Below are 21,178 nucleotides of genomic sequence, written 5' to 3'. Positions count from 1 at the left end.
AGTCTATAGCGTCACTGTTCAGATGTTCATATGATCCTTCTCAGAGGTTCTTCTCAGGGCCTCTTCCAGCCCCCCCCCCCGGATGGCAACAATGGGGGGGGGCCTACTTGAAAGCCTGGTGGAAGAGCTCCGTCTTGCAGGCCCTGCGGAACCATCAGATCCCGCAGGGCCCGGATCTCCCCTGGGAGCTCGTTCCACCAGGTAGGGGCCGCCACCGAAAAGGCCCTGGCCCTTGTGGCAGCCAATTTTGCATCCCTCTTCTTCCTCTTCCTCTTCTTCCTCTTCTTCAGCCCTGTTAATTTTTCTCCGAACATCACAAACTAAAACTCTTCGCATACCAATAAGCAACTGTATCAATGTCTCCTAGTTTCCCCTCTGCCAATTTGCTTGGCACAAACCACTCCACGTTTAAATCTCAGCCCCTGGGGCTCTTACCTTCTTCACGCCACTGACATCCACTCCACTCTCCATCACATCCCCTGAAAATTCCATTCCTGGAAGAGAAGATCACAGATTTGCATTTGCCGTAGGCATGACCAGCCACTCCTGCCCTTGCAGAGGGCATCAATCTGCAGATCAATCATACGAAATCCACGTGCAAACACGGGCTAGCTGATGAATAACAATCTCCCTATCCATCTGGTATTTTCCCAGATACTGATATCACAAATTGTTATATATACATACGGTGCACGTTAGGGTATCTCACACAGAACAGAACTTTTGAGGATAAAGATTAATGCAGAGAATTGGCCAGAAGGGGTCCCTATGTATATAATTAAGATGATGGGGTGGGGTGTTTTTTTGTTTTTGTTTTTAAAAAAGATGTATGGAAGTGTGGGAATATGAACAACTCCTGTGAGGCATGCCCAGGACGAGTTCAAGTTCTCACCGGGAGACTGGCAAATGCACAAGGTCTTCTGAGTCTGCATGAGTCTGCTGAATTACTGAGAGCACAAACTTTGCAACATTCGGGCAAGATAATATGAACTATGAGTAAAGAACATTCTGTGAAACACACTGTGATTTCTAGCTTAGAGTCTTTTTACTGTTTGTAACATTTTCACTGGACAGGGAAGGGGGGAGAAATGTGTGTGAGCCTGCTCTGAATAAAGGGCTGCTGACAGTCTGTCAGAAAACGGTTTGGTACAGAGAGAGAGCTGACAGAGAGCCTAGTCAGTAAGCTTCAATAGATCTGTTGTGTTGTGTCGTTATTGAACCCTAAACCTACATGGAACGGTAACACTGGCTATTTGGGGGTTAAAGACCACCACCAAACATGACAGAACTGAACAAAGTTGACAATGATCAAACCATCCTAAGGAATTTCGTCAGAGTGGCTGGAGGAGACAGTGTGCGGAACCGGTCACGGTCATGCTCCCTGAAGTAATGAAGGGGCTCAGATCAGCTAAAACTGAATCCTGAAGCTGGCGTCTGCAAAGGTAACACAAATGCAGGAGGAGGAGGAGGAGGAAGAGAAAGAAGCTGCTGAGTCACAACCGACTCATGGCAACCAGCCACGGGGCATTCAAGGCAAGAGAGGAACACAGGTGTTTTGCCACTGCCTTTCTCTACTTGAGCTGCGGTGGCTCAAGTGGTTAAGACGCTGGACTGCAGGCTGTGGAAGGTCGGTAGTTTAGCAGTTCGAGATCCGAGTGTGCCGCATGACGGAGTGAGCTCCCATCTCTGGTTCCAGCTCCTGCCAACCTAGCAGTTCGAAAGCAAGAAATTGCAAGTAGATAAATAGGTACCACTTCGGTGGGAAGGTAACAGCGTTCCGTGCGCCTTGGTGTTTAGTCATGCCGGCCACATGACCACGGAAATGTCTTCAGACAGCGCTGGCTCTTCGGCTTTGAAACGGAGATGAGCACCGCAACCCTAGAGTCGGATTCGACTGGCTTTCGAGCAAGGGAAACCTTTACCTTTTACCTTCTCTACGTTGCAACCCCAGTCTTCCTTGGTGGTCTCCATAAAATACAATTTAAGAACCTCTAAAACCGCATAAAAGTACAGTATATACAATAAATACAATACAAATGCCCTCGTTTTAAATTGCATATGATTTTATGAGGCTGCGGGTTTCCCCCCGTCATTTGAAACAACTAATCTTTTGTGAATTGCTTTGAGTACATTTTGTAGAAAGACAAAAGGTAAATATTTGAAATAAAATAACATTAAAATGCATATACAGCCACATCAGCAATATGGAGAATTATAATGCCGGCCCTTTTTACAGGGCTATTTACTTATTTATTTATTTATTATTTACATTTTTATCCTGCCCTCCCCGTAGGCTCAGGGCGGCTGTATTGTAAAGATGTTGTGAGATGTAATGTCTCTTTAATATGAGTCGTCTCTTGGCACAGGTGTAAAGTATTTATTAGCCTAGTGCTGTCTTGGCAGCAGTCATCTCCTTGATGCACTGTATGGCCTTCTCTGCGGAGGCATTCTGGAGATGTGGATACACCAGACTATTTGTTGTGTGGATGCCTGACTGTGACTTTCTTCTCTGCCTGGGTCAGATAAGATATTACAGATACAATATATAAAGTGCACTGAAGATCTGAATAAATCGTGTCAGCGCTATCCACTGCTGGATCAGAGAGCTGTGTGCTCCACTTGTTGCGGTTATACACATTTGTTAAACGATTAGAAAAGGAGATAATATTATATCTTATTTTTGTACTTGGTTCCTTTCACTGTCCCCTAAACTGGAGAACCAGTGTGGTGTAGTGGGTCTAGCACTGGATTAGGATCTGGGAGACTCAGGTTTGAACCCCCACTCACCCGTGGGAACTTGCTGGCTGACTTTGGGCCAGTCAAGGACATTCAGTCTAACCGCCCCCAGGTTTGTTTTGAGATTAAAATGGAAGACAGGAGAATGTTGCTTTGGATCTCCACTGGCAGGACAGCTGTGGGGGGGGTGGGGGTGGAGAAGAAGACTTGGTTTTATACCCCGCTCTTCACTACCTGAAGGAGTCTTTGAGCAGCTTGGGCTCTTTTTGTAGCAGGAACTCCTTTGCATATTAGGCCACATACCCCTAATGTAGCCAATCCTCCAAGATCTTACAGAGCTCTTCTTACAGGAGCTAATGTAAGCTCTTGGAGGATTGGCTACATTAGGGGTGTGTCGCCTAATATGCAAATGAGTACCTGCTACAAAAAGAGCCCTGCGTCCCTTCCTCTCCCCCCAATGGACACCCTGTGACATAGGTGAGGCTGAGAGAGTTCTCGGAGAACTGTGACTGGCCCAAGGTCACCCAGCTGGCTTCATGTGGAGGAGGAGTGGGGAATCAAACCGGGTACTCCAGATTCGGATGTTGCCACTCTGAACCACTACACCACGCTGGCTCTTAACTATACTACACCAAGCTGGCTGGATCTGAACCATAGATTCTTCTCTTTTCCATCCATCTCTAGTTGGAGCGATGAGAATAAAGCTTAGCAATGGTTTCAAGTTGAGCCTGATATGGATTTTTTTTTCTTGGCTTACGGAAGCTCACTGTAACAATGCCTTTGGTCCTCAAATGCTAGGTTAATATTTTAAAGAACCTACTAACCTGGGGTGAATGGAAGGGAGTGTTTTTCTTGGTAAAGACCCTGACAAGCCAGTATATCGGCAAAATTTACTCCACAGCAACGGACACGTACTCTGACCTGAAAGACAATATGGATTATCACGACTCTTCTGACTGAGAAACCTTAAAAAAATGGATTTTTACATCCAAGAAAGAGAAAGCTTGAAAAGAAAGAGACAACTCATCTAGGTCCAGTTCCCTTGCTAAAACTGGGGTATCCTGTGCAGTTAGGCTGTGCAGTTAGGCTGTTCCACTGTGTAATCCTAAACCGGGTTATATGCTTCTAAATCCAGTGAAGTCATCCACTGAAGACCCTACTTAGCATGGCACTGTACAGTAGCTACTCATGGGGTTGCCAGCAGACCTGGGCAAATAGTCCTGTCCCTTTAATGAGGGCTTAATGTGTGGAAATGAGCCAATTAGGCTTTTAGTGGCAAGGAGAAAACAACATCCCCTGGTACATAACATCCCATTAAGCCTCTATTAAGGGGATATGACCACTTTTCTCCAGGAAGTTGGCAGCTATAGCTACTCAGCTGGTTGGCTATGATAAGAATAATTCCCAGATGGCCAGTCAGAGAAGCTTATGAAAGCCAAATAATAGGTGGTTGGGGGGGGTGGGGTGTTTTCCAGGCTATTGAAATGAAACATAGGCTATAGGGATAGTAAGAAAAACTGTGGGCTAGTAACTTTTACAATGTCCTGTATGATCGTACCTAACTATTTACAACAGTGCACCTGTTCTATGCTGATCTCATTTAGATACCATGAATATATTTTAGATCTCTACACAAAGGCCATTATTTGGTTTTATCAGTGTTAATCTCCATCCGATTTTGCTGACAATAATTAGTAAGTGTACGCAGCGCTCTCTTTAGCCCAGCCGGCGTCCTCGAGAAAAGCATAGCGTCATCTGCATAAAGTAGTATAGAAATATGCCTATTTGCTATCTTTGGGGGATGATACTCTAGTTTATTTAGACATTCCACCAAGTCATTTATATAAAAATTGAATAACCATGGTGCTAAAATGCAACCCTGATTTACCCCTTTTCCTGATCTTATCAGTGCAGTTCGATGACGTTGTGGGGTGCATCTTATTTGTATTGTGGTGTTTTTGTATAATGTTCACATCAAAAATAAAAGGCATCTCTCAGCAGAAGAGGCCTTTATCCCACAATATATTCCTACAGACGGAATCAAAAGCAGACCTAAAATCAATGAAGGCTACATATAAAGACATGTTAATTTCTACAAATGTAGAAAAGAGCAAAGAGTCCAGTAGCACCTTAAAGACTAACAAAATTTGTGGCAGGGCACGAGCTTTCATGAGACAGTGCCTCACAGACAGACTAACATGGCTACCCATCTTAATTTCTACAGGCATTGAGGCTTTGGGATTGGACCAAAGTATGGTATTTATCATATATTTAATTATGAACTTGAACCTAGACTCTAGGGCCTAGAGCATGGATCAAAAAAATTGCACACTGGAAACTGACATCCTATATACATGATGGATGGATTCCAGAATTCAAAGAAAAATGGAAAGTATTTCTCAATTATACAGCCGAAAATTAAGAATAAACTTAAATCTAAAAGAAAATAGAAAAAGTGAAATAATAAAAAGAGACTGGCAACAGCATTAGAGGTAAAGATAAACAGAAAAGACAGAATAAGGATATTTAAGTAGAAGTGAAAAATTAGGAATATATATAAATTCTAAATAGATGTTTTGGATTGATAGCTATATAGCTGAATGACTGTAATCTAGATGATGGTGTTTATGTATATATATGTTTTATGAATAATTTAGACAATTGTAGATCATTATAGTTGTGGATGTCATAGAAGTATGGTTTAGATGAGGGTTGTGTGATTGTAGTTTATGCCTTATGTTTGTAAGTTTGTGTAAAATAAGATTTAAAAATTAAAATTGCACATTGGGGCCAGATATGGAAAGGCGAGATGTTTGTACATATTTATAGAAAACTCCCACATTTTTAAATAATGGGGTGCCGGGGAATGAGAGCAAACAATGCAACATTGTGTAAAAACAACATGCTGTATTCTGTATTGAAATCATTCTAAATTTGCGGGCATCAGTGTGTCTCCATACTATTCAAAATGAATTTCAATATAGAGTAGATACTATTCAAAATGGATTTCAATATAGAGTAGAACACACTGTTTTTACACAGCGTTGCACTGTTTACTCTAGTGTTACCCACCGTGTTCCTAGTTTGCATTTCATTATACTGGGGAATGAGAGCAAGCATGAATTTCTTCTCCTTGCCAACAGGCAGTGACAGTTCACGATGACAATCCTTAAATCTACACATCCACGCTGTTGAGTAACCCCCACTTCTGCCTCTGAATCTTCAGAGGTATCTTCATTCTTCTTCTTTAAAGGCATCAAAAATATTGCCACCTTTTTACCTCATGAGGCTGCAGAGAAGAAGATGGGACATCCCTCACAACCAATGGCTTTGTCAGCTCAGTACAAAGAGCTGCCCGATAGGCCCTTCGGAACGGCAAGAGGCTGAAGCCACTCAGAGAGATGGGACCCAGTGATTCTTGGCCAAAGGCATTCCTCCTGCAACACAACAGTAAGTAGCAATGTTATAACAGCCTGCATTCCTGTCCTCAAGTTTTAGATAAAATGCCTTTCATTGAACCATCTGCTTGTGCTAAAACACGCAAGCTTTTAAGGGGCACAAACCTCACTTGACCTGATGCAGATGAAATGCATCCTAACCACGACCAGAGACAGGAGCTCACTCCGTCATGCGGCAACTCGGGTCTCGAACTGCTGAACTACCGACCTTCCACAGCCTGCAGTTCAGCATCTTAACCACTTGAGCCACCGCAGCTCCTTTAACTAGGGTACAGCACTGCAATTTCACCAAAGCCAACTATGTTTTTCCCCCCAAAACCAGACTTTGTAAACCAGTTTCTAACCCCGCTTCAAAGGCTACCCATGGTTCACACCAGTGCAGACCCAGTGCCATGCCACAGGCAATGGTAACCAGGGAAAAGATGAAGGGGATTTTTTTGTGGCAACGGCAGGAAGGAGCAACAGAGTCCCATGGTAAACAAGATTCTATTGGTGCTCAGGACATTGCAGGTAGGCTTTAACCGTGAATTTGGAAAGCCAGTCAACGAGCTTGTAAAGTTCTGAACCACCAAAAAGATCAGTTTCGTAACAACAAAGTGAGAACGTTTGGTGCTAAGACACTACTTAATTATTAACTTCTGCTGTCTCTAAGCATTGCTGGGTTGAATCATAACGAAGTTTATCATCTAGAAGAAAAGATGACCTCTGATCCGTCTCAAAAGTCTCTCTGTGTGAAAAATCTCTTCCTAGATTCTCCCTTTGGCTCTTTCTTGTCAAGTGCTACATCCCTACTCGCTATCAGATTGCCTTACTTTTAATTAACAGACTATCTATCTGACCTGTCAGGAAATACACAGCAAAAAGATGCACGGACCCAGTCTTCCTCCACCATCTCCCTGAATCTCTTGCCATGGGAACTTAGCAAGGCTTGCATGCTCCTTGTGTTCTGGGTGCATTTTCCTCATACTTATAAAAGCCACCCACTTGTGTGGTGCGTGAAAGATCATCTGCAGATTGCAACCACAGCATTTTCTGCAACCTTTAGAAGTGTATCTCGGAGACACTGTGAATCTGATGAAACAGGCCCTAAAAGCTTACAAAGACATACAACTAGGGGGGGTAAACCTGAGCACTGCCACCATCAGGACATTAAATATAAAAGATCTCTGACATTTCTAAGCAAAATAAAAGTCATAGGCTTGTCCCACTGATAGTTTTAGATACCACCACACATCTGAGGAAGTGAAGCGCAGGACAGCCTCTACCACAAGAAATCCACTAGCTGTTTAGGGACTGAAAGAACCTTTGTTTATTTTTATTTCTTTATGTATTTGTTCGACTTTAATCCCGCCCTCCCGCCTAAGCGGCTTTGTTGTTTGTGATGTAGCAGACCTCTGCAGCTACTTCTTTGAACCAAGTACTCCCTCCTCTGCAGGTGGAACTGACGCCGCGCAGGCTTTTGCCTCGGGAGTCTCAACCCCTCCCTGGGTTTACAAGGTGCAGATCAGGACGCCGCACAGACGGAACGAGCTGGGAAGCAGCAGCCGAGGGCTTCCCCATGTCTGCAAAAGCAAAGCTGCCGGCCCTTTTTCTTGAGCAGGAGACGGGAGCAAAGAGGCCGGGTGGGGACCGGGGAAGAAAAGCAAAGCGAGCGGGAGGCTCCTGGGACCGCACCTGCAGTTCTCCAACCGGAAAGCGCTCCTGGCGCGCAAACTCCAGCGCAGCCCGGCCGATCCGCCCGCCGTAGCCATGCCGCCCAGCGCAAACAAACTGACCCCCGTTTGGGACCGCTTGGCTGCCAGCTCGGATCGGCCCTTCTCTCCTTCCTCCCGCAGGGAAGCCCCGCCTTTCCGACCCGCCTCCCGGGTGGAGGCTTTCCCGGAGAAAGAAGGAAATGCCCCCTCTTCCCCCCGCCCTGCGGACGCGCTTCTCAGTTCTTGGAAAAGGGAAGTGTGGGCTGGGGCTGAAATCGGGGGAAATCGTTGAAATCGGGGGACTTCCGTGTGAGTAAGCAGGCATAAAATCCGTACTGTGTGTAGGAGGGGGCAGGCTGTGTTTCCACAGTGGGAGAGGGGGAAACCTCAAGCCTGGCTGTACATGATGCTTTCAGCCCCCCGTGCCAAGGAGGACGGGGCTCCTTTAACAGAAACAGATGTGCCGCGTGATTAAAAAGGCGTGGGTAGAATCAACACAGCGGCGCTTTAAATGCGAAGCACTACTTCCCCTTGGTCACTAGAGGGACCAAAAGACCATTTGTGTGTCCCTTAAGCGCTGTCAAGTCGCTGCCGACTTCTAGCGACCCTATGAATTAAACGTGCTCCAAAACGTTCTTCTCACAGCCTTGCTCAGCTCTTGCAAGGCCGCTTGGACATCAGCTCGGCGTTGCTGCTCGAACATCACAAGGGAGAGGTGGAATTTGCCCCCAGGAGTCCAAGGCCACCACACCGAGGCTCAGGGAGGCAGGGAACATTTCACCCCTCCCCCCGCAGCCGCCAACAGCGTCGGCAGCCATAACTTTTTAAAGAGCCCCTAATGAGAGCTGGGAGAGCCAGAATGACCTCTCGCATGTGATGTCCTAGTGGCAACCCCGAGGCTCAGGGACTTAACTTTTTAAAGAGCCCCTAAGGAGAGCTCGGGGAGCCAGAATGACCTCTCCTATAATGTCATCACAAGCGAGATGACATCACACGCAAGAGGTGGAATTTGCCCCTAGGAGTCCAAGGCCACCACACCGAGGCTCAGGGAGGCAGGGAACATTTCACCCCTCCCCCCGCAGCCGCCAACAGCGTCGGCAGCCATAACTTTTTAAAGAGCCCCTAACGGGAGCTGAGGGAGCCAGAATGAACTCTTGCGTGTGACCAGAATGACCTCTTGCATGCGAGAGGTGGAATTTGCCCCTAGGAGTCCAAGGCCACCACCCCAAGCTCAGGGAGGCGGGGGAACGTTTCGCCCCTCCCTGCCACCCCGCAGCCGTCGCAGCGGCCACCGACAGCATTGGCAGCCATAACTTTTTAAAGAGCCCCTAACAAGAACTGGGGGAGCCGGAATGACCTCTTGCGTGTAATGTTGCGTGTAATGACATCACACGCGAGATGACATCACATGCGAGAGATGGAATTTGCACCCAGGAGTCCAAGGCCACCACCCCGAGGCTCAGGGAGGTGGGGGAACATTTTGCCCCTCTCCCCGCGGCCATTACAGCTGTCACCGACAGCGTCGGCAGCCATAACTTTTTAAAGAGCCCCAATGAGAGCTGGGGGCGCCAGAATGACCTCTCGTGTGATGTCCGAGCATACAGCATAATGAAGATTTTTTAACAGATGCAAACAGGAATAACAAGCTAAGTTTAAAAGGTCACCATTGTTTGGATTTAATTGGGGAAGAACAGTGAAGCACATAAATATGTCAAAATTGGAGATAGATGTGCTAATCTGTCATTCTTAGTTGTGGAGTGGTAAGAGTAATTACCTCCTGAGACTTTGTTGTTATGCTCCATCTGTCTCAAGCATGGAGATCAATCCAAGATCAAGGATCAAACAGGAATGATAAGCTTAGTTTATATGGTTATAATTTGTTTGGGTTCAATTCTGGGGGGAAAACAGTGAAGGAAATAAATTTGTCAAACTTGGAGATTGATGTATCCTTAATTGTGAAATCCTGAGAGTAATTAGTTGAGACCCTGCCATCCATCTCCTCTCCAGCATGGAGGTGACTTTCCAGCATCATCTTCTTTGAAGTGTAGTGATTGGCTGTGCAGATTTATCTCCCCTGTCCCCAGACCAGAGACATACATTCCAATTTCTACTGTTCATTATGTTACTACTATTCATTATGTTACTACTAATCTACTATTCTACTGTATTTTTCCAAATAAGAGATAAAATAAAATGGTCCTTGTGGAGGATTTGTGAGAATACAGATATAAGGGCTGAATGAGGTTAGCCTATGTAGTGAGATAAGAAACCAACATCCCTGTTAAGTCCTGAGGATTCTGTTGTTCTGAGTGTTTTGATAACTTGCAACTCAGCAATTTTCCTTTCTAGTCTCTAGACCAACACGACTACCCACTTGAAGTAAACTAAAGAGAGAGCTAAAACAATTGTTTTAATGTGAAGCATTATTTCCATTTGGCCACTAGAAGGAGCATGGGACCATTACAAAGCTAGGATTTCAGAGGGTTTTTACTATGTCAAGAAGAAGAATATGTGATAGAGTTGCAGTTGACTAATGGTGACCCCATCCACCGAGAGATAAGCATAGGTGGTTTGCCATTGCCTTTATCTGCATAGTAACCCCAGCCATGGTGGACTCCCATCCAAGTATTTATTTATTTATTCCATTTATACCCCGCCCTCCCCACCAAGTACTGACCATGGCCAACCCAAAGAGTTCCTGCAATGCAAGCAACACGATAGATGGGTTTGGCGAAGACTGTTCTCCATAGTATAATTAGGATAATAGTTTAATATGACCCTGTGCTGTGCTGTGACCCTCACACTCTGAGCAAAGATGCATGCCAAGATAGAGATGTTACCTGCTATATGTAGGGTAATTAACTATTAAGTTGCATTGTATGGAAATATATGATGCTGCCTTAATACTGAGGCCTGTCCCTCTAGCTTGATACCGACTGTGCTGATGACTCTCAGGCAGAGGTCTTTCCAAACACAACTCATTTCTCTGAACAACTTGGGGGACGAACATGAGACCTGGGACTTTCTTTGCAAAGAGTGTGATCTACCTCCCTGTTTCATTTGAACCGTATAATTTGGGCAGAGGGGCCATAAATCTGTTAATTTACCCCACTGTAATTGGTTGATGAATCACTCTCTAAAAATAATCTTGTGTTCATTCACAAGGTAGACCCTAAAATGCATTTCAGCTGGAAACAACAGTGCTCGAGAGCAAGTTTGGTGTAGTGGTTAAGAGTGGCGGACTCTAATCTGGAGAACCGGGTTTGATTCCCCACTCCTCCACATGCAGCCAGCTGGGTGACCTTAGGTCAGTCAAAGTTCTCTCAGAGCTCTTCTCTCAAGAGCAGTTCTCTCAGAGCTCTCTCAGCCCCATCTACCTCACAGGGTGTCTGTTTCAGGGAGAGGAAGGGAAAGGGGATTGTAAGCTGCTCAGACACTCTGAGTGAAGGGCAGGGTATAAATCCAACTGTTCTTCTTTGTATTCAGTGTCTGTGGGCATAGATGCCTGTCTGAAAATTACATTCATTTCTATTTCTGGTTATCTGACTAGGGAAAGGAGCTGAACGTCTTCAAAGAGGGCCGAACCTTTGTGAAGGCTCGTGGCAATGCTTGCCTGTAGCAACTCAATTCTCAAAGGAAACTGATTATTCTTTTAGTGAAAAAGTACACTGAACACTTACAACAGGATCCAGATTGGTCGCTTCTCTGGAAACAGCAGGCAATCCCACTTCTACTGTAAACAGTCCTTCACAGATCTGTCTAAGGTGTGTTGGTCTTTGTTGGAGGTGTTGCCCTGGTGAGATATCCTTGAATGGCACATGACTTGGAAGTTTGCCAAAAATAACAGGAACCTGATTGCATCATTAGCTGTTTTTTTCTTTAAAGGTGACTGACAATGCAGTCCTTCTCAGTCTATTAAAGTAACTTTGGTTAGGATTGCATTGGCAGTGACGTCCGTATTCTGTATTTGTTACATTTTCTCCTACCCCTTCATGGGGGGCAAGGTGGAGCCTTGTGGGACTCCTGAGGTCGAAGGACCAAGCAGCAGTCCCCAAGGGCCACCTTCTGAAACCTACTTTCCAGGTAGGCCTGAAAGCCCTCCAAGTGGTGCCTCTGAGTTCCAGCCCTGAAAAGCTGTCCAGCAGGATACTGCAGTCCATGGAACTGAAAAGCCACAGAGAGGTCTCCAATAGGATCGGCAGAATCGTACTCCTTCTGTCCATCTTCCCGCACAGCTCATCCAGCATGGTGACCAAAGCCATTTCAGTGCCATAACCAGGCCTGAAAACAGACGGGAAAGGATCCAGACAATCTGCTTCATTCAAGAATCCAGGAAATTGTCCAACCACCCCCCATTCAGTCACCTTGGCCAAGAATGAAACATCTGAAACGGGTCAATAATTAGAAGGTCACAGCTCTAATTTATTATTTATTTGTTTATTTATTTTTCACATTTATACCCCGCCCTCCCCAATGGGCTTAGGGCGGCTAACAAGGGCAAGGTAAACCATGCCATAATTAAAACATAATATACATAGTAACTTAAAACATATTTTATTTATTTATTTACATTCAATTTATATACCGCTCTAACCTTTTGAGCGGTTTTACATATATCTATATAATCCATTAAAACATCCAATACTTAAAAACAACGGTGCTCAAACTGTTGATATCATAGGTCCAAAGATGGCATCGATACAGTTCCAGGTGGTACTTCCAATGCTGTTTGCGCCCACAGGAGAACGGCTTCGATCTTTGCAATATCCAGGTGCTTCCTCAGGGCCTCGTCAACCATGATGGTGATGGTATAGTAGGGGCGGCGGCTCCTACTCAAAGGCCTGGCGGAAGAGCTCTGTCTTGCAGGCCCTGTGGAACTGCATAAGGTCCCGCAGGGCCCGGATCTCCCCCAGGAGCTCATTCCACCAGGTATGAGCCGCCACCTAAAAAGCCCTGGCCCTGGTCGCAGCTACTTTGGTGTCCTTGGGGACCGGGATGACCAACAAATTTTGGGCCCCCGACCGTAGTGCTCTTGGGATTGTACTGCCAGTCTCCTACTTTAGAATCCTTTTTTCCCCTCCTTTCGGTCAAGTCGCAGGTGACTTACAGTGACCCCGTAGGGTTTTCAAGGCGAGAATGTTTGGAGGTGGTTTGCCATTGCCTGCTTCTACGTAGCAACCCTGGACTTCCTCGGCAGTCTCCCAGCCCAGTACTAACCAGGGCCAACACTACTTAGTTTCTGAGATCTGACAAGATGGGGCTAACCTAGGCTAGCCAAGTCGGGGCAATTAAGTGTGTGTTGCCAAGCCAAACAGACTTATGGCGACCCCAGGACCGTGGGGTTATCAAGGCAGAAGACGAGCAAAGGTGTTTTGCCCTTGCTTTCCTCTGCATAGCAACCCCAGTCTTCCTTGATGGTCCAAGTACTAACTGTGGCCTACCCTGCTTAGCTTCCAAGCTCTGATGACATTGGGCTAGTCAGGGCTATTCAGGCTGCTTAGACTGCTTTGCATGGTAATTATTTATGACCCACAAACTCTTGCAGCCTACCCTGAAATATCAGGTTGCATGACTACAGGACAAAGGGCATGGTCATTACCCAGTGAAGAAAATTCGAGCATGCCTCACTTGTACAGAATTAACCAGCCCATTCTTTACCAGGGTTATACGTGAAGATTACACAGTCTCTGAATGCAAGTTACCTACGTGCACATTCCTGGAGAAGACTAGGTCAGTTGAATCTGCTTGTGGGCAGGGCTGTGAACTGGCCGGGGGGAGGGGATGTCCTGTCTCTTTAACAGAGCCTTAATAGGATGTTAATTTATTTCCATGTCATCAAGAGTTTCAGTTGCCCTACTAGGTCACATTTCCAGCTGGTGCAGGCAGTATTAAAACTTACTTGCTCATTCATCTGATCACTACAACGACCTCTCTCTCTCACCAAGTGGGTTGGGCTAGGGTTGCCAGGTCACCCAGTAGCAGATGGGGTGATAGGGTAGCCAGATCCAGGTTGGGAAACTCCTGGAGATTTGGAGGTGGGGTCTGTGGAGGACATGGACCTCAGTGGGGTACAAAGCCATAGAGTCCACCCTCCAAAGCATCCATTTTCACCAGGAGAACTGATCTCCATAGTCTGGGGATGAGCTGTAATTCCAGGGGATCCCCACATCCCACCTGGAGGCTGGCAACTCTAGGTTGAGCCCATCCCACAGAGATAGCACTCAAGTAGCCACTGCATCATGAACAGCAGTCTGTAGCCGACCACTGATGTGCACTCGGAGAACTGTTACAGAATGTGGTGGTTTTCAAGTCAGGAATTTTTCTTACCCCACAGGTGTTTCTGTTTTCATTTCCCAGAAATCTTAATACAGCCACCAAAGGCTAACCTCATGGAGTACTAGTTAAATGTCAGTGAATAATTTAAAAAGCAGCAGCCACAAACCAACAAAGCAGCCTTTTTTGAATTCCAAAAGTTACTTTTAGCTAAAGTAAGCTGATGATCCTTAGCTGCAAGCTTTACTAGGGCCCCGGTCACACGGGCCCTAGTAAAGAGAGACGGATCGGGGGCGCAGCAAACAGGCGCGATCAAACCGCAACATCTGGGAAGCGGCGCACACCCGTCCCCGATCCATCCCTTCAGCCAGAAAACCCGCTGCAAAAAAGAACCTGCAAAAGAGCAGGACTTACCGGAAATGGCGCAGCAAGTGCAGCCGTGAGATCGCCGGCATGCCCGTCTTCTGGAGCAATCGAGGCTCCCGGCTGAACTGCGCATGCGCACACATGCCTCGCTCTCCCTTCAGTGGCTTCCCCCTGGCATCTGATCCTGCTGGGGAGGAACTGCACAGCGGCTCAGGGGATCTATCTGATCCCACCGCCACATGTCTCTTTTGGTGCAGCTCTAAAAAACCGTACTTTGGCCGTTCTTTTTTCCACCATGTGGCAGGGGCCCAAGAAGAGTAATCATGATTCCTAATGTTAATATACTACATTTCAAGAGTTCAAATGCTTCATATATATTATCTCAATAATTCAGTGTAAGGTAGACCAGTGGCAGAGTTAGGATGGTAACAGAAGGCTAGAGAGAACCAACTGGCCTGCTGCCCTCACCAAGCCTCTGAGCAGCATCATACTTGGCTTTTCATTTATCATCTTCTAAAAATGTTTAGGGACTGCATACTGAGAAATAATATATTTCTTAATTTTTAAACAAACTGTTATTTGGATTTGGATGCCCATTCTTACCCTCATTTTCAGGTAGCAGCAAGGTGGGTAATTCTGTTGTATTATCATGCAACATAATTTAAAATGATTTAAGAACTACCATTTGGTTTTTATTCGGTTCCACATTCAGTATTCAGGATTGCCTACTACAGCGTTGGTTGGAGAGGCTGAAATATCACTTAGAGAGCAATCCTAGGCAGGTCTGCTCTAAAGTAAGTCCCACTTTATTCAAGTAGGGTTTGCTCCCAGGAAACTGTTCATAGAACTGAAGCCTTAGAGAGCTAGCTGGGTGTTATGGTTATAAGTGATGGATTTAGGCTTGCCAGCAGACCTGGGAGGAAATTACCTGTCACTGTAATAAAGATTAATGTATGGAAGAGAACTGATGGAGGTAAATAACCACCTGGTAGATAGCATCCCAATAAGCCTCTATTAAAGGGACAGGATATTTTTCTCTCTCCAACCTTTTGGCAATGCTAATTGAACTAGTATATGGAAGACCCAGGTTCAAATCTCCACTGTGCCATGAATCTCCACTGTGCCAGTAAGGGTGGCCTTGGGCCAGTCACTCTCAGCTTAACCTACCTTACAAGGTTGTTGGGGTGTAAAATGGAGGTAGGAAAACCAACATATGCTGCCTTGAGCTCCTTGGAGGGAGGTTGGGATAAAATGGACCAAATGAATAACTTTTCCCTCTTTCTGCCTAGGCATGGCCCCCTCCTTTTCCCTCCGTATTCCAAAGTGTAGCTAATGATGGGAAAGCTTTGAGAATCGTTCCTCCAACTGAGCCAGTTAGACATGAGCACCAATTACTGGGGAAAGAACAAGTTATCACAAGTTAGAACGGTGCCTTGTATGGTTTTCAGATCCCAGCACCTAAGCCACCAGCCATTTAACACAAAGAAATATGTTGCTTTATTCCAAATATACTTAAGTACTATATATACACAGACACATTTAATTAATTAAGCTTATATCCCACCCTGTCCCACAAATGGGCTCAGGGCGGCTCACAACATATAAAATATACAATAAAATGGGAACAAACGTATAATTAAAACCAAATTTTAAACAATCAGAACAAGATGGCAACTAAGACAAAAACAACTTCAGGGCAGTCCACAGTGCCTCCTGCAGGATGTTAGCAAATAATAAATTACTGTGGGCAGGGGAGAGACTGAGGTCCTGGTCACACGGGAGGATTTGCCCCGCAAAACCGACAGGTTGAGGGCGGATTAAACCGGCGTGATCAGATGCCAATATCTGGCAAGCATCGCGCACCCACCCCCAACCCGTCCCTTCCGGCCAAAAACACGGATCTAAAAGGTACTAAGGAAAATGTAGTACCTACCGGAAGATCCGCAGTGACGGCGGGCGTGGGATCGTGGATGTGCCGGCAGCCTGTAGCATCCTGCAGCCGTCCGCAACCCGCGCATGCGCACTAATGCAGGATCACCGCGTTGCCTCACTGGGACTACGCCTTTGCCTACCCAGTGTGATCGGGTGCCAGCGGAGGGAGAATGGAGCCGCGGGGGAGCGTAAGATCACGCTCCCGTGCTTCTTTTAGCTCCGCATCTAATATGCCTCCCTTCCCCGACGGATTTTCCCGCCCATGTGACCGGGACCTGAATTGGTTTTAGTCAAGAGCTCTGATTTTAACTAGTTTCTCACTAGACCAGCAAGATTACAAAAAGCCCTTCGTGTTGGAGCATCACAGACACTGTAAAGGTAATAGAAACATGAAACATAATAACATGTTTCTATTTATGTCAGTGAAAATAGACAATTGGTGTGCTTGCTTACACTCTCAAGCCTTGCAAAATCATCTCCGTTCCTCTGTGGCAAGGCTTATTCTTCTATCCATTCGACAATTCTAGACATAATAAAGCTTTCCCCCCTGCCATTTACTTGGAGCAGAATCTGTAATTTCTCAGATTCCACCCTAGATCACTTTTAGAACATCCTTTTACCTTGGCTACCTTCCATTCCAATTTGCAATACACTACACAGTTGTCATATTCTCCCCGCCTACTTCCCTGTAGTAAGAGGTTCCAGGAATAACACCAAACAGGTTAACAGTGCAATCTAAAGCAGAGTTATATATCCATCTAAGCTCATTGTTTTAAATGGACTATTAGAAGGGTGGAGTTCTGCTTATGGTGGCAGTGTTGGAGAGCAGGTCCTTAGTAAGTCTACTCAGGAGTAAGCCTTTTATTCAATGGGCCTTCCTCCCAGGAAAATGTCCTTACGTATGCATAGCCCAGGCTAGCCTGATCTGATCATAACTTGGAAGCTAAGCAGTGTTAGCCCTGGCTAGTATTTGGATGGGAGACCACCAAGGAAGTCCAGGGTCCCTGTGCTGATGGCAAAACACCTCTGAACATCTCTTGCCTTGAAAACCCTGTGGGGTTGCCATCAGGCCCGTAGTCACAGTGGAGCCTCTCGGGGCCCAGCCCCCCGACTCACTGCCAAGCCAACCCCGACTTCCCATCCAGCCCAGGCCCCCCAACTTCCAGTTTTTTATGTATGGTGTTTGTCACTGGCCGCAGCCCCTTTCGGTCCAATTCCTTCCCCGCTTTGTGCCTGAGTTGGTCCCTTCAGATCCCAAGCTGCCGGGCCTGTCTCCCCCCTCTCTCCCAAAGGCACTAAGCCTGCCTGTGTGCTGGGTATTACAAGTTGAAAACACTCAGTATATCTGGGGTTAAATGTTTGTTTATGTTACTCACAGGAAGTCACATGTTTTTCATGTAACCAATGTTCTTTAGCTGTAGAAAGCCCGGGAATTTTCTCCCTGATCTAGGCATTTGATTGGGACTAAAGTGTCAAGTTGTATTACCGTTTTATGGCTTCTCTTCCCGTCTTTGTTTGGTGTTCTGAAGAAGAAGAAGAGTAGCCATAATCTCTCTCTTTTAGTTTTGTCTTTGTAGAGTAAGGATGTAGCCGATTTAGCTCTGTTGTTATTTTCATCCCAGTTACCCTTCCCATGCTAGAATTTAGTAAAAACTGTATATTTTAATCACACATGGACTTTCAGTCTGAATTATTTTACTCTGGCTCTGCTGGACTATCTTATCTCTGCTAAATATCAATTTTTTCAATATCTCACTATCACCCAACACTGTGCCAAAAAATTGGCAGCTGGCACACAATCTCTCCCACCCTCCCCACAAGCCCTACCCTAAAGCCAAGTGGTTGCAGGGAAGGGCAGGAGTAGGGCTGCTCGCTTGGGGGGGAGCGTGGGGGTATGTGGGGGGGGTGTGCTCCCAACTTAAAGTCCCCCAAATTTAAAAAATCCTGGCTATAGGCCTGGTTGCCGTAAATCAGCTAGCACTTGGCAACCGTTTCTACCACCACCATGCAGCCATAGTGAACAAGCTGAACCTGATCTACTTAGAAGTAAGTCTCACTTTATTCAGTGGGTCTTGGTCCCGGGGTTTCGGAGCTCTGCCACAGCCTCTTCTGGCTGAGGGAGAAGACTTTGTGATGTTTGCTTTATTTTATAAATACATACACAAACAGCACATTGGAAGCAAACAGACGCACCTTTAGCAGACAACAGTTTGTACAGCGGTCTCCACCCGTCCCAACTGACTCCATCCAGAAGCTCTCAGCATTTTCGCCCTCTCTTCTTCCCTGTCCGTTCAGTCTTCGAATGGCATTTGCCTCCTTTCCAGAGTTGGAGGAGAGTCATTTTCTCCAGGCTCTGATGCCTGTCTCATTCAAAAACACTGGAGAGACTGACAACTATCAGGAGGCATTTTCTGTCATGGGTCCCATCGATAAACCTCAGATGGTCATCCCGGCTTATTAGCAAGCAATCAGTCTGACGGACTGGTCAGTCAGTAGTACAGTACCTGTGAGAATATCTTACTCAAAAGATCACCCATTTCATGTTTCTTGCGGGGGGGGGACCCTCTTGACTTCTTTGGTCCCATTTGTTTTTAATTGGTCAATTAGTTTTGAAATTTCACTTTTCAGCATCTTGGTGATGTAGTTCTTCAGATGTACTCCCTGAAACGATAGCACAGTTGTGGGTAGCCCCAACTGGCAGAACTTACACTTGAGTTTCCTGCTGCTTAACTACCTAGTGTAGCTGTTAAATTGGTGTAGTGGTTAGGAGTGTGGACTCGAATCTGGGAGAACCCAGTTTGATTCCCCACTCCTCCACATGCAGCTGCTTCAGTTCTCTCAGAGCTGTTCTTGAAAGAGCAGTTTCTGTCACAGCTCTCTCAGCCCGACCTACCTCACAGGGTGTCTGTTGTGGGGAGAGAAAGGGAAAGGAGACTGTAAACTGCTCTGAGACTTCGAGTGAAGGGTAGGGCATAAATCCAATCTTCCTCTTCTTCTACCTGTACCCCAGCACTGTAATAGTGCTGTACACTCAAATGCTAGTTTTCATGACACCCTCACTAGGTATCATACCGCCCACCACCTAGCTGCTGATAGTAACATGATGTTCTGAGATGCCATAATACATCTATTTACCTGCCTACTCCATTTTAACCCTTCCCTTCCTCCAAGAAGCTCAGGACCAGGGGTCATTTCGTAGAAAAAGAGCTAGGGGAACTCATTAGCATAACTCATTAGCATATGCCACACCCCTGACATCAGGGGCCTGGCGGTGGACCTGCAAGGCCAGCGGGAGTGTGAGGAAGCCCCGCCAAGGCCCTCCCTGGCCCCAGGCAGGCAGGCAGGGGTGGGGAGGAAGCAACTTACCCTCCCTCTTCTCCTGCCTCCTCCTGGCTGAATGAGGGCTGGAAGCGGGGCAGCCGGAAGCAGGGGGCGGGGCTTCGTCATGTGCCCCGCCCCCTGCACCTCACCCCGGGGGAACTGCGATCCCCCGCGTTCCCCCCCGAAATGACCTCTGCTCAGGACTATGTAGTGGTTCTTCTTTCCTCAGTTTATTCTTTAGCGGCCCAGTGGGGTAAGCTGGGATGACAGAAAGCAATTAGCCCAAGGTCACACAGCAAGTGCCACAGCAGAGTCTAATCACAACATCACACTGACCCTCCCATATTCCATAGGGATTGCCATGGTTGTATGTTCTAGTAAAAAAAAACAACTGAACCCTCTGGCTCTTTAAGGATTAGGCAACATACTGTGGTATACACCTTTGGGGAACCAAAGACTTGGGCATCTGTTTCCCTGTCTCCTGCCTTCGCCCTTTATTTGGATGGAGCCATGCACAATGGCAGTCAATGAGAGTTTGACCTCTAAAATCAAGAAGACTGCAGGGACTCTTCCTCCCCCCCCCTCGTATTTGGAAAGGAAGGTGGAAAGAGCAAAGAGCTATGAGTTTCAAAGCCACACTGCAGCCTCCTCTGTGAGGTAGAAATTCAATGTCAGAATATATATCCTGCAGGCAGTTGGCAAAAGATGAAGGGGAATAGCAGTCGCTCCAGCAATGACTTGCCTTTTAAATATTTAACCCTCTCCACCACCAGTCGGGTCACACATCAGCCTCCATCCCAGTTCAAAGAGGTTATTTGTTTTCCCTGGGAAATGGCAGATCTCACACTGTCCCAGTTGTCAAATCAAGATGCATCTATGAATGCCTTGCAGAATGAATAATATTTCTGATTTCTTCTCCAATGGAAGACTCCAGAAATGGCTTCGTGCTACACTGGGCTTTCTGGGAGCCAGTCTCAGGATTTGCCAGAAACATGAAACAAGTGGAATGGTGGTTGTGAGGCAGGTTCATGTGTTTAGGCTGATAATATGTTGGGATCCAGTTTGGTGTAGTGGTTAGGTGCACAGACTCTAATCTGGAATAACTGGGTTTCATTCCCCACTCCTCCAGTCACAGCTGCTGGATGATCTTGGGCAAGCCATAGTTCTGTCAGAAGTGTTCTTGAAAAGAACAGCTTCTCTCAGAGCTCTCTCAGCCCCACCTACCTCACAGGGTGTCTGTTGTGGGGAAGGGAAAGGAGTTTGTAAGCCGCTCTGAGACTCCGAGTGAAGGGCGGGGTATAAATCCAGTCTCTTCTTCTAATATGATGGCTTTTTGAATGTGTAAATCATCCTTTGCAGATGAAACACCACTACTTGAACTTATATGTCATCTCTAGT

The 21,178-nt window shown here is 46.3% G+C and overlaps 1 protein-coding gene across 1 annotated transcript in view; it reads right to left on the bottom strand.

Moving 5' to 3' along the window:
- Nucleotides 1-21,178, bottom strand: part of LOC107122588 (quinone oxidoreductase-like protein 2) — a 61,600-nt gene that overhangs the window by 17,171 nt on the left and 23,251 nt on the right. The window contains exons 2-5 of the mRNA XM_015425707.1: nt 7,869-8,157; nt 6,017-6,173; nt 3,561-3,657; nt 436-494 (exon numbers count right to left, since the gene is read on the bottom strand). Coding sequence (XP_015281193.1) covers nt 436-494; nt 3,561-3,657; nt 6,017-6,173; nt 7,869-8,157 — 602 coding nt within the window. The remainder of the gene's footprint in view (nt 1-435; nt 495-3,560; nt 3,658-6,016; nt 6,174-7,868; nt 8,158-21,178) is intronic.

The sequence above is a fragment of the Gekko japonicus genome, unplaced genomic scaffold, assembly GCF_001447785.1.
Source record: "Gekko japonicus isolate JY-2015 unplaced genomic scaffold, Gekko_japonicus_V1.1 scaffold1426, whole genome shotgun sequence".
In the NCBI taxonomy this organism is placed as follows: Eukaryota; Metazoa; Chordata; class Lepidosauria; order Squamata; family Gekkonidae; genus Gekko; species Gekko japonicus.
Note: the sequence above shows the minus strand (reverse complement) of the source record. Positions and strands in the feature narration are given on the sequence as shown.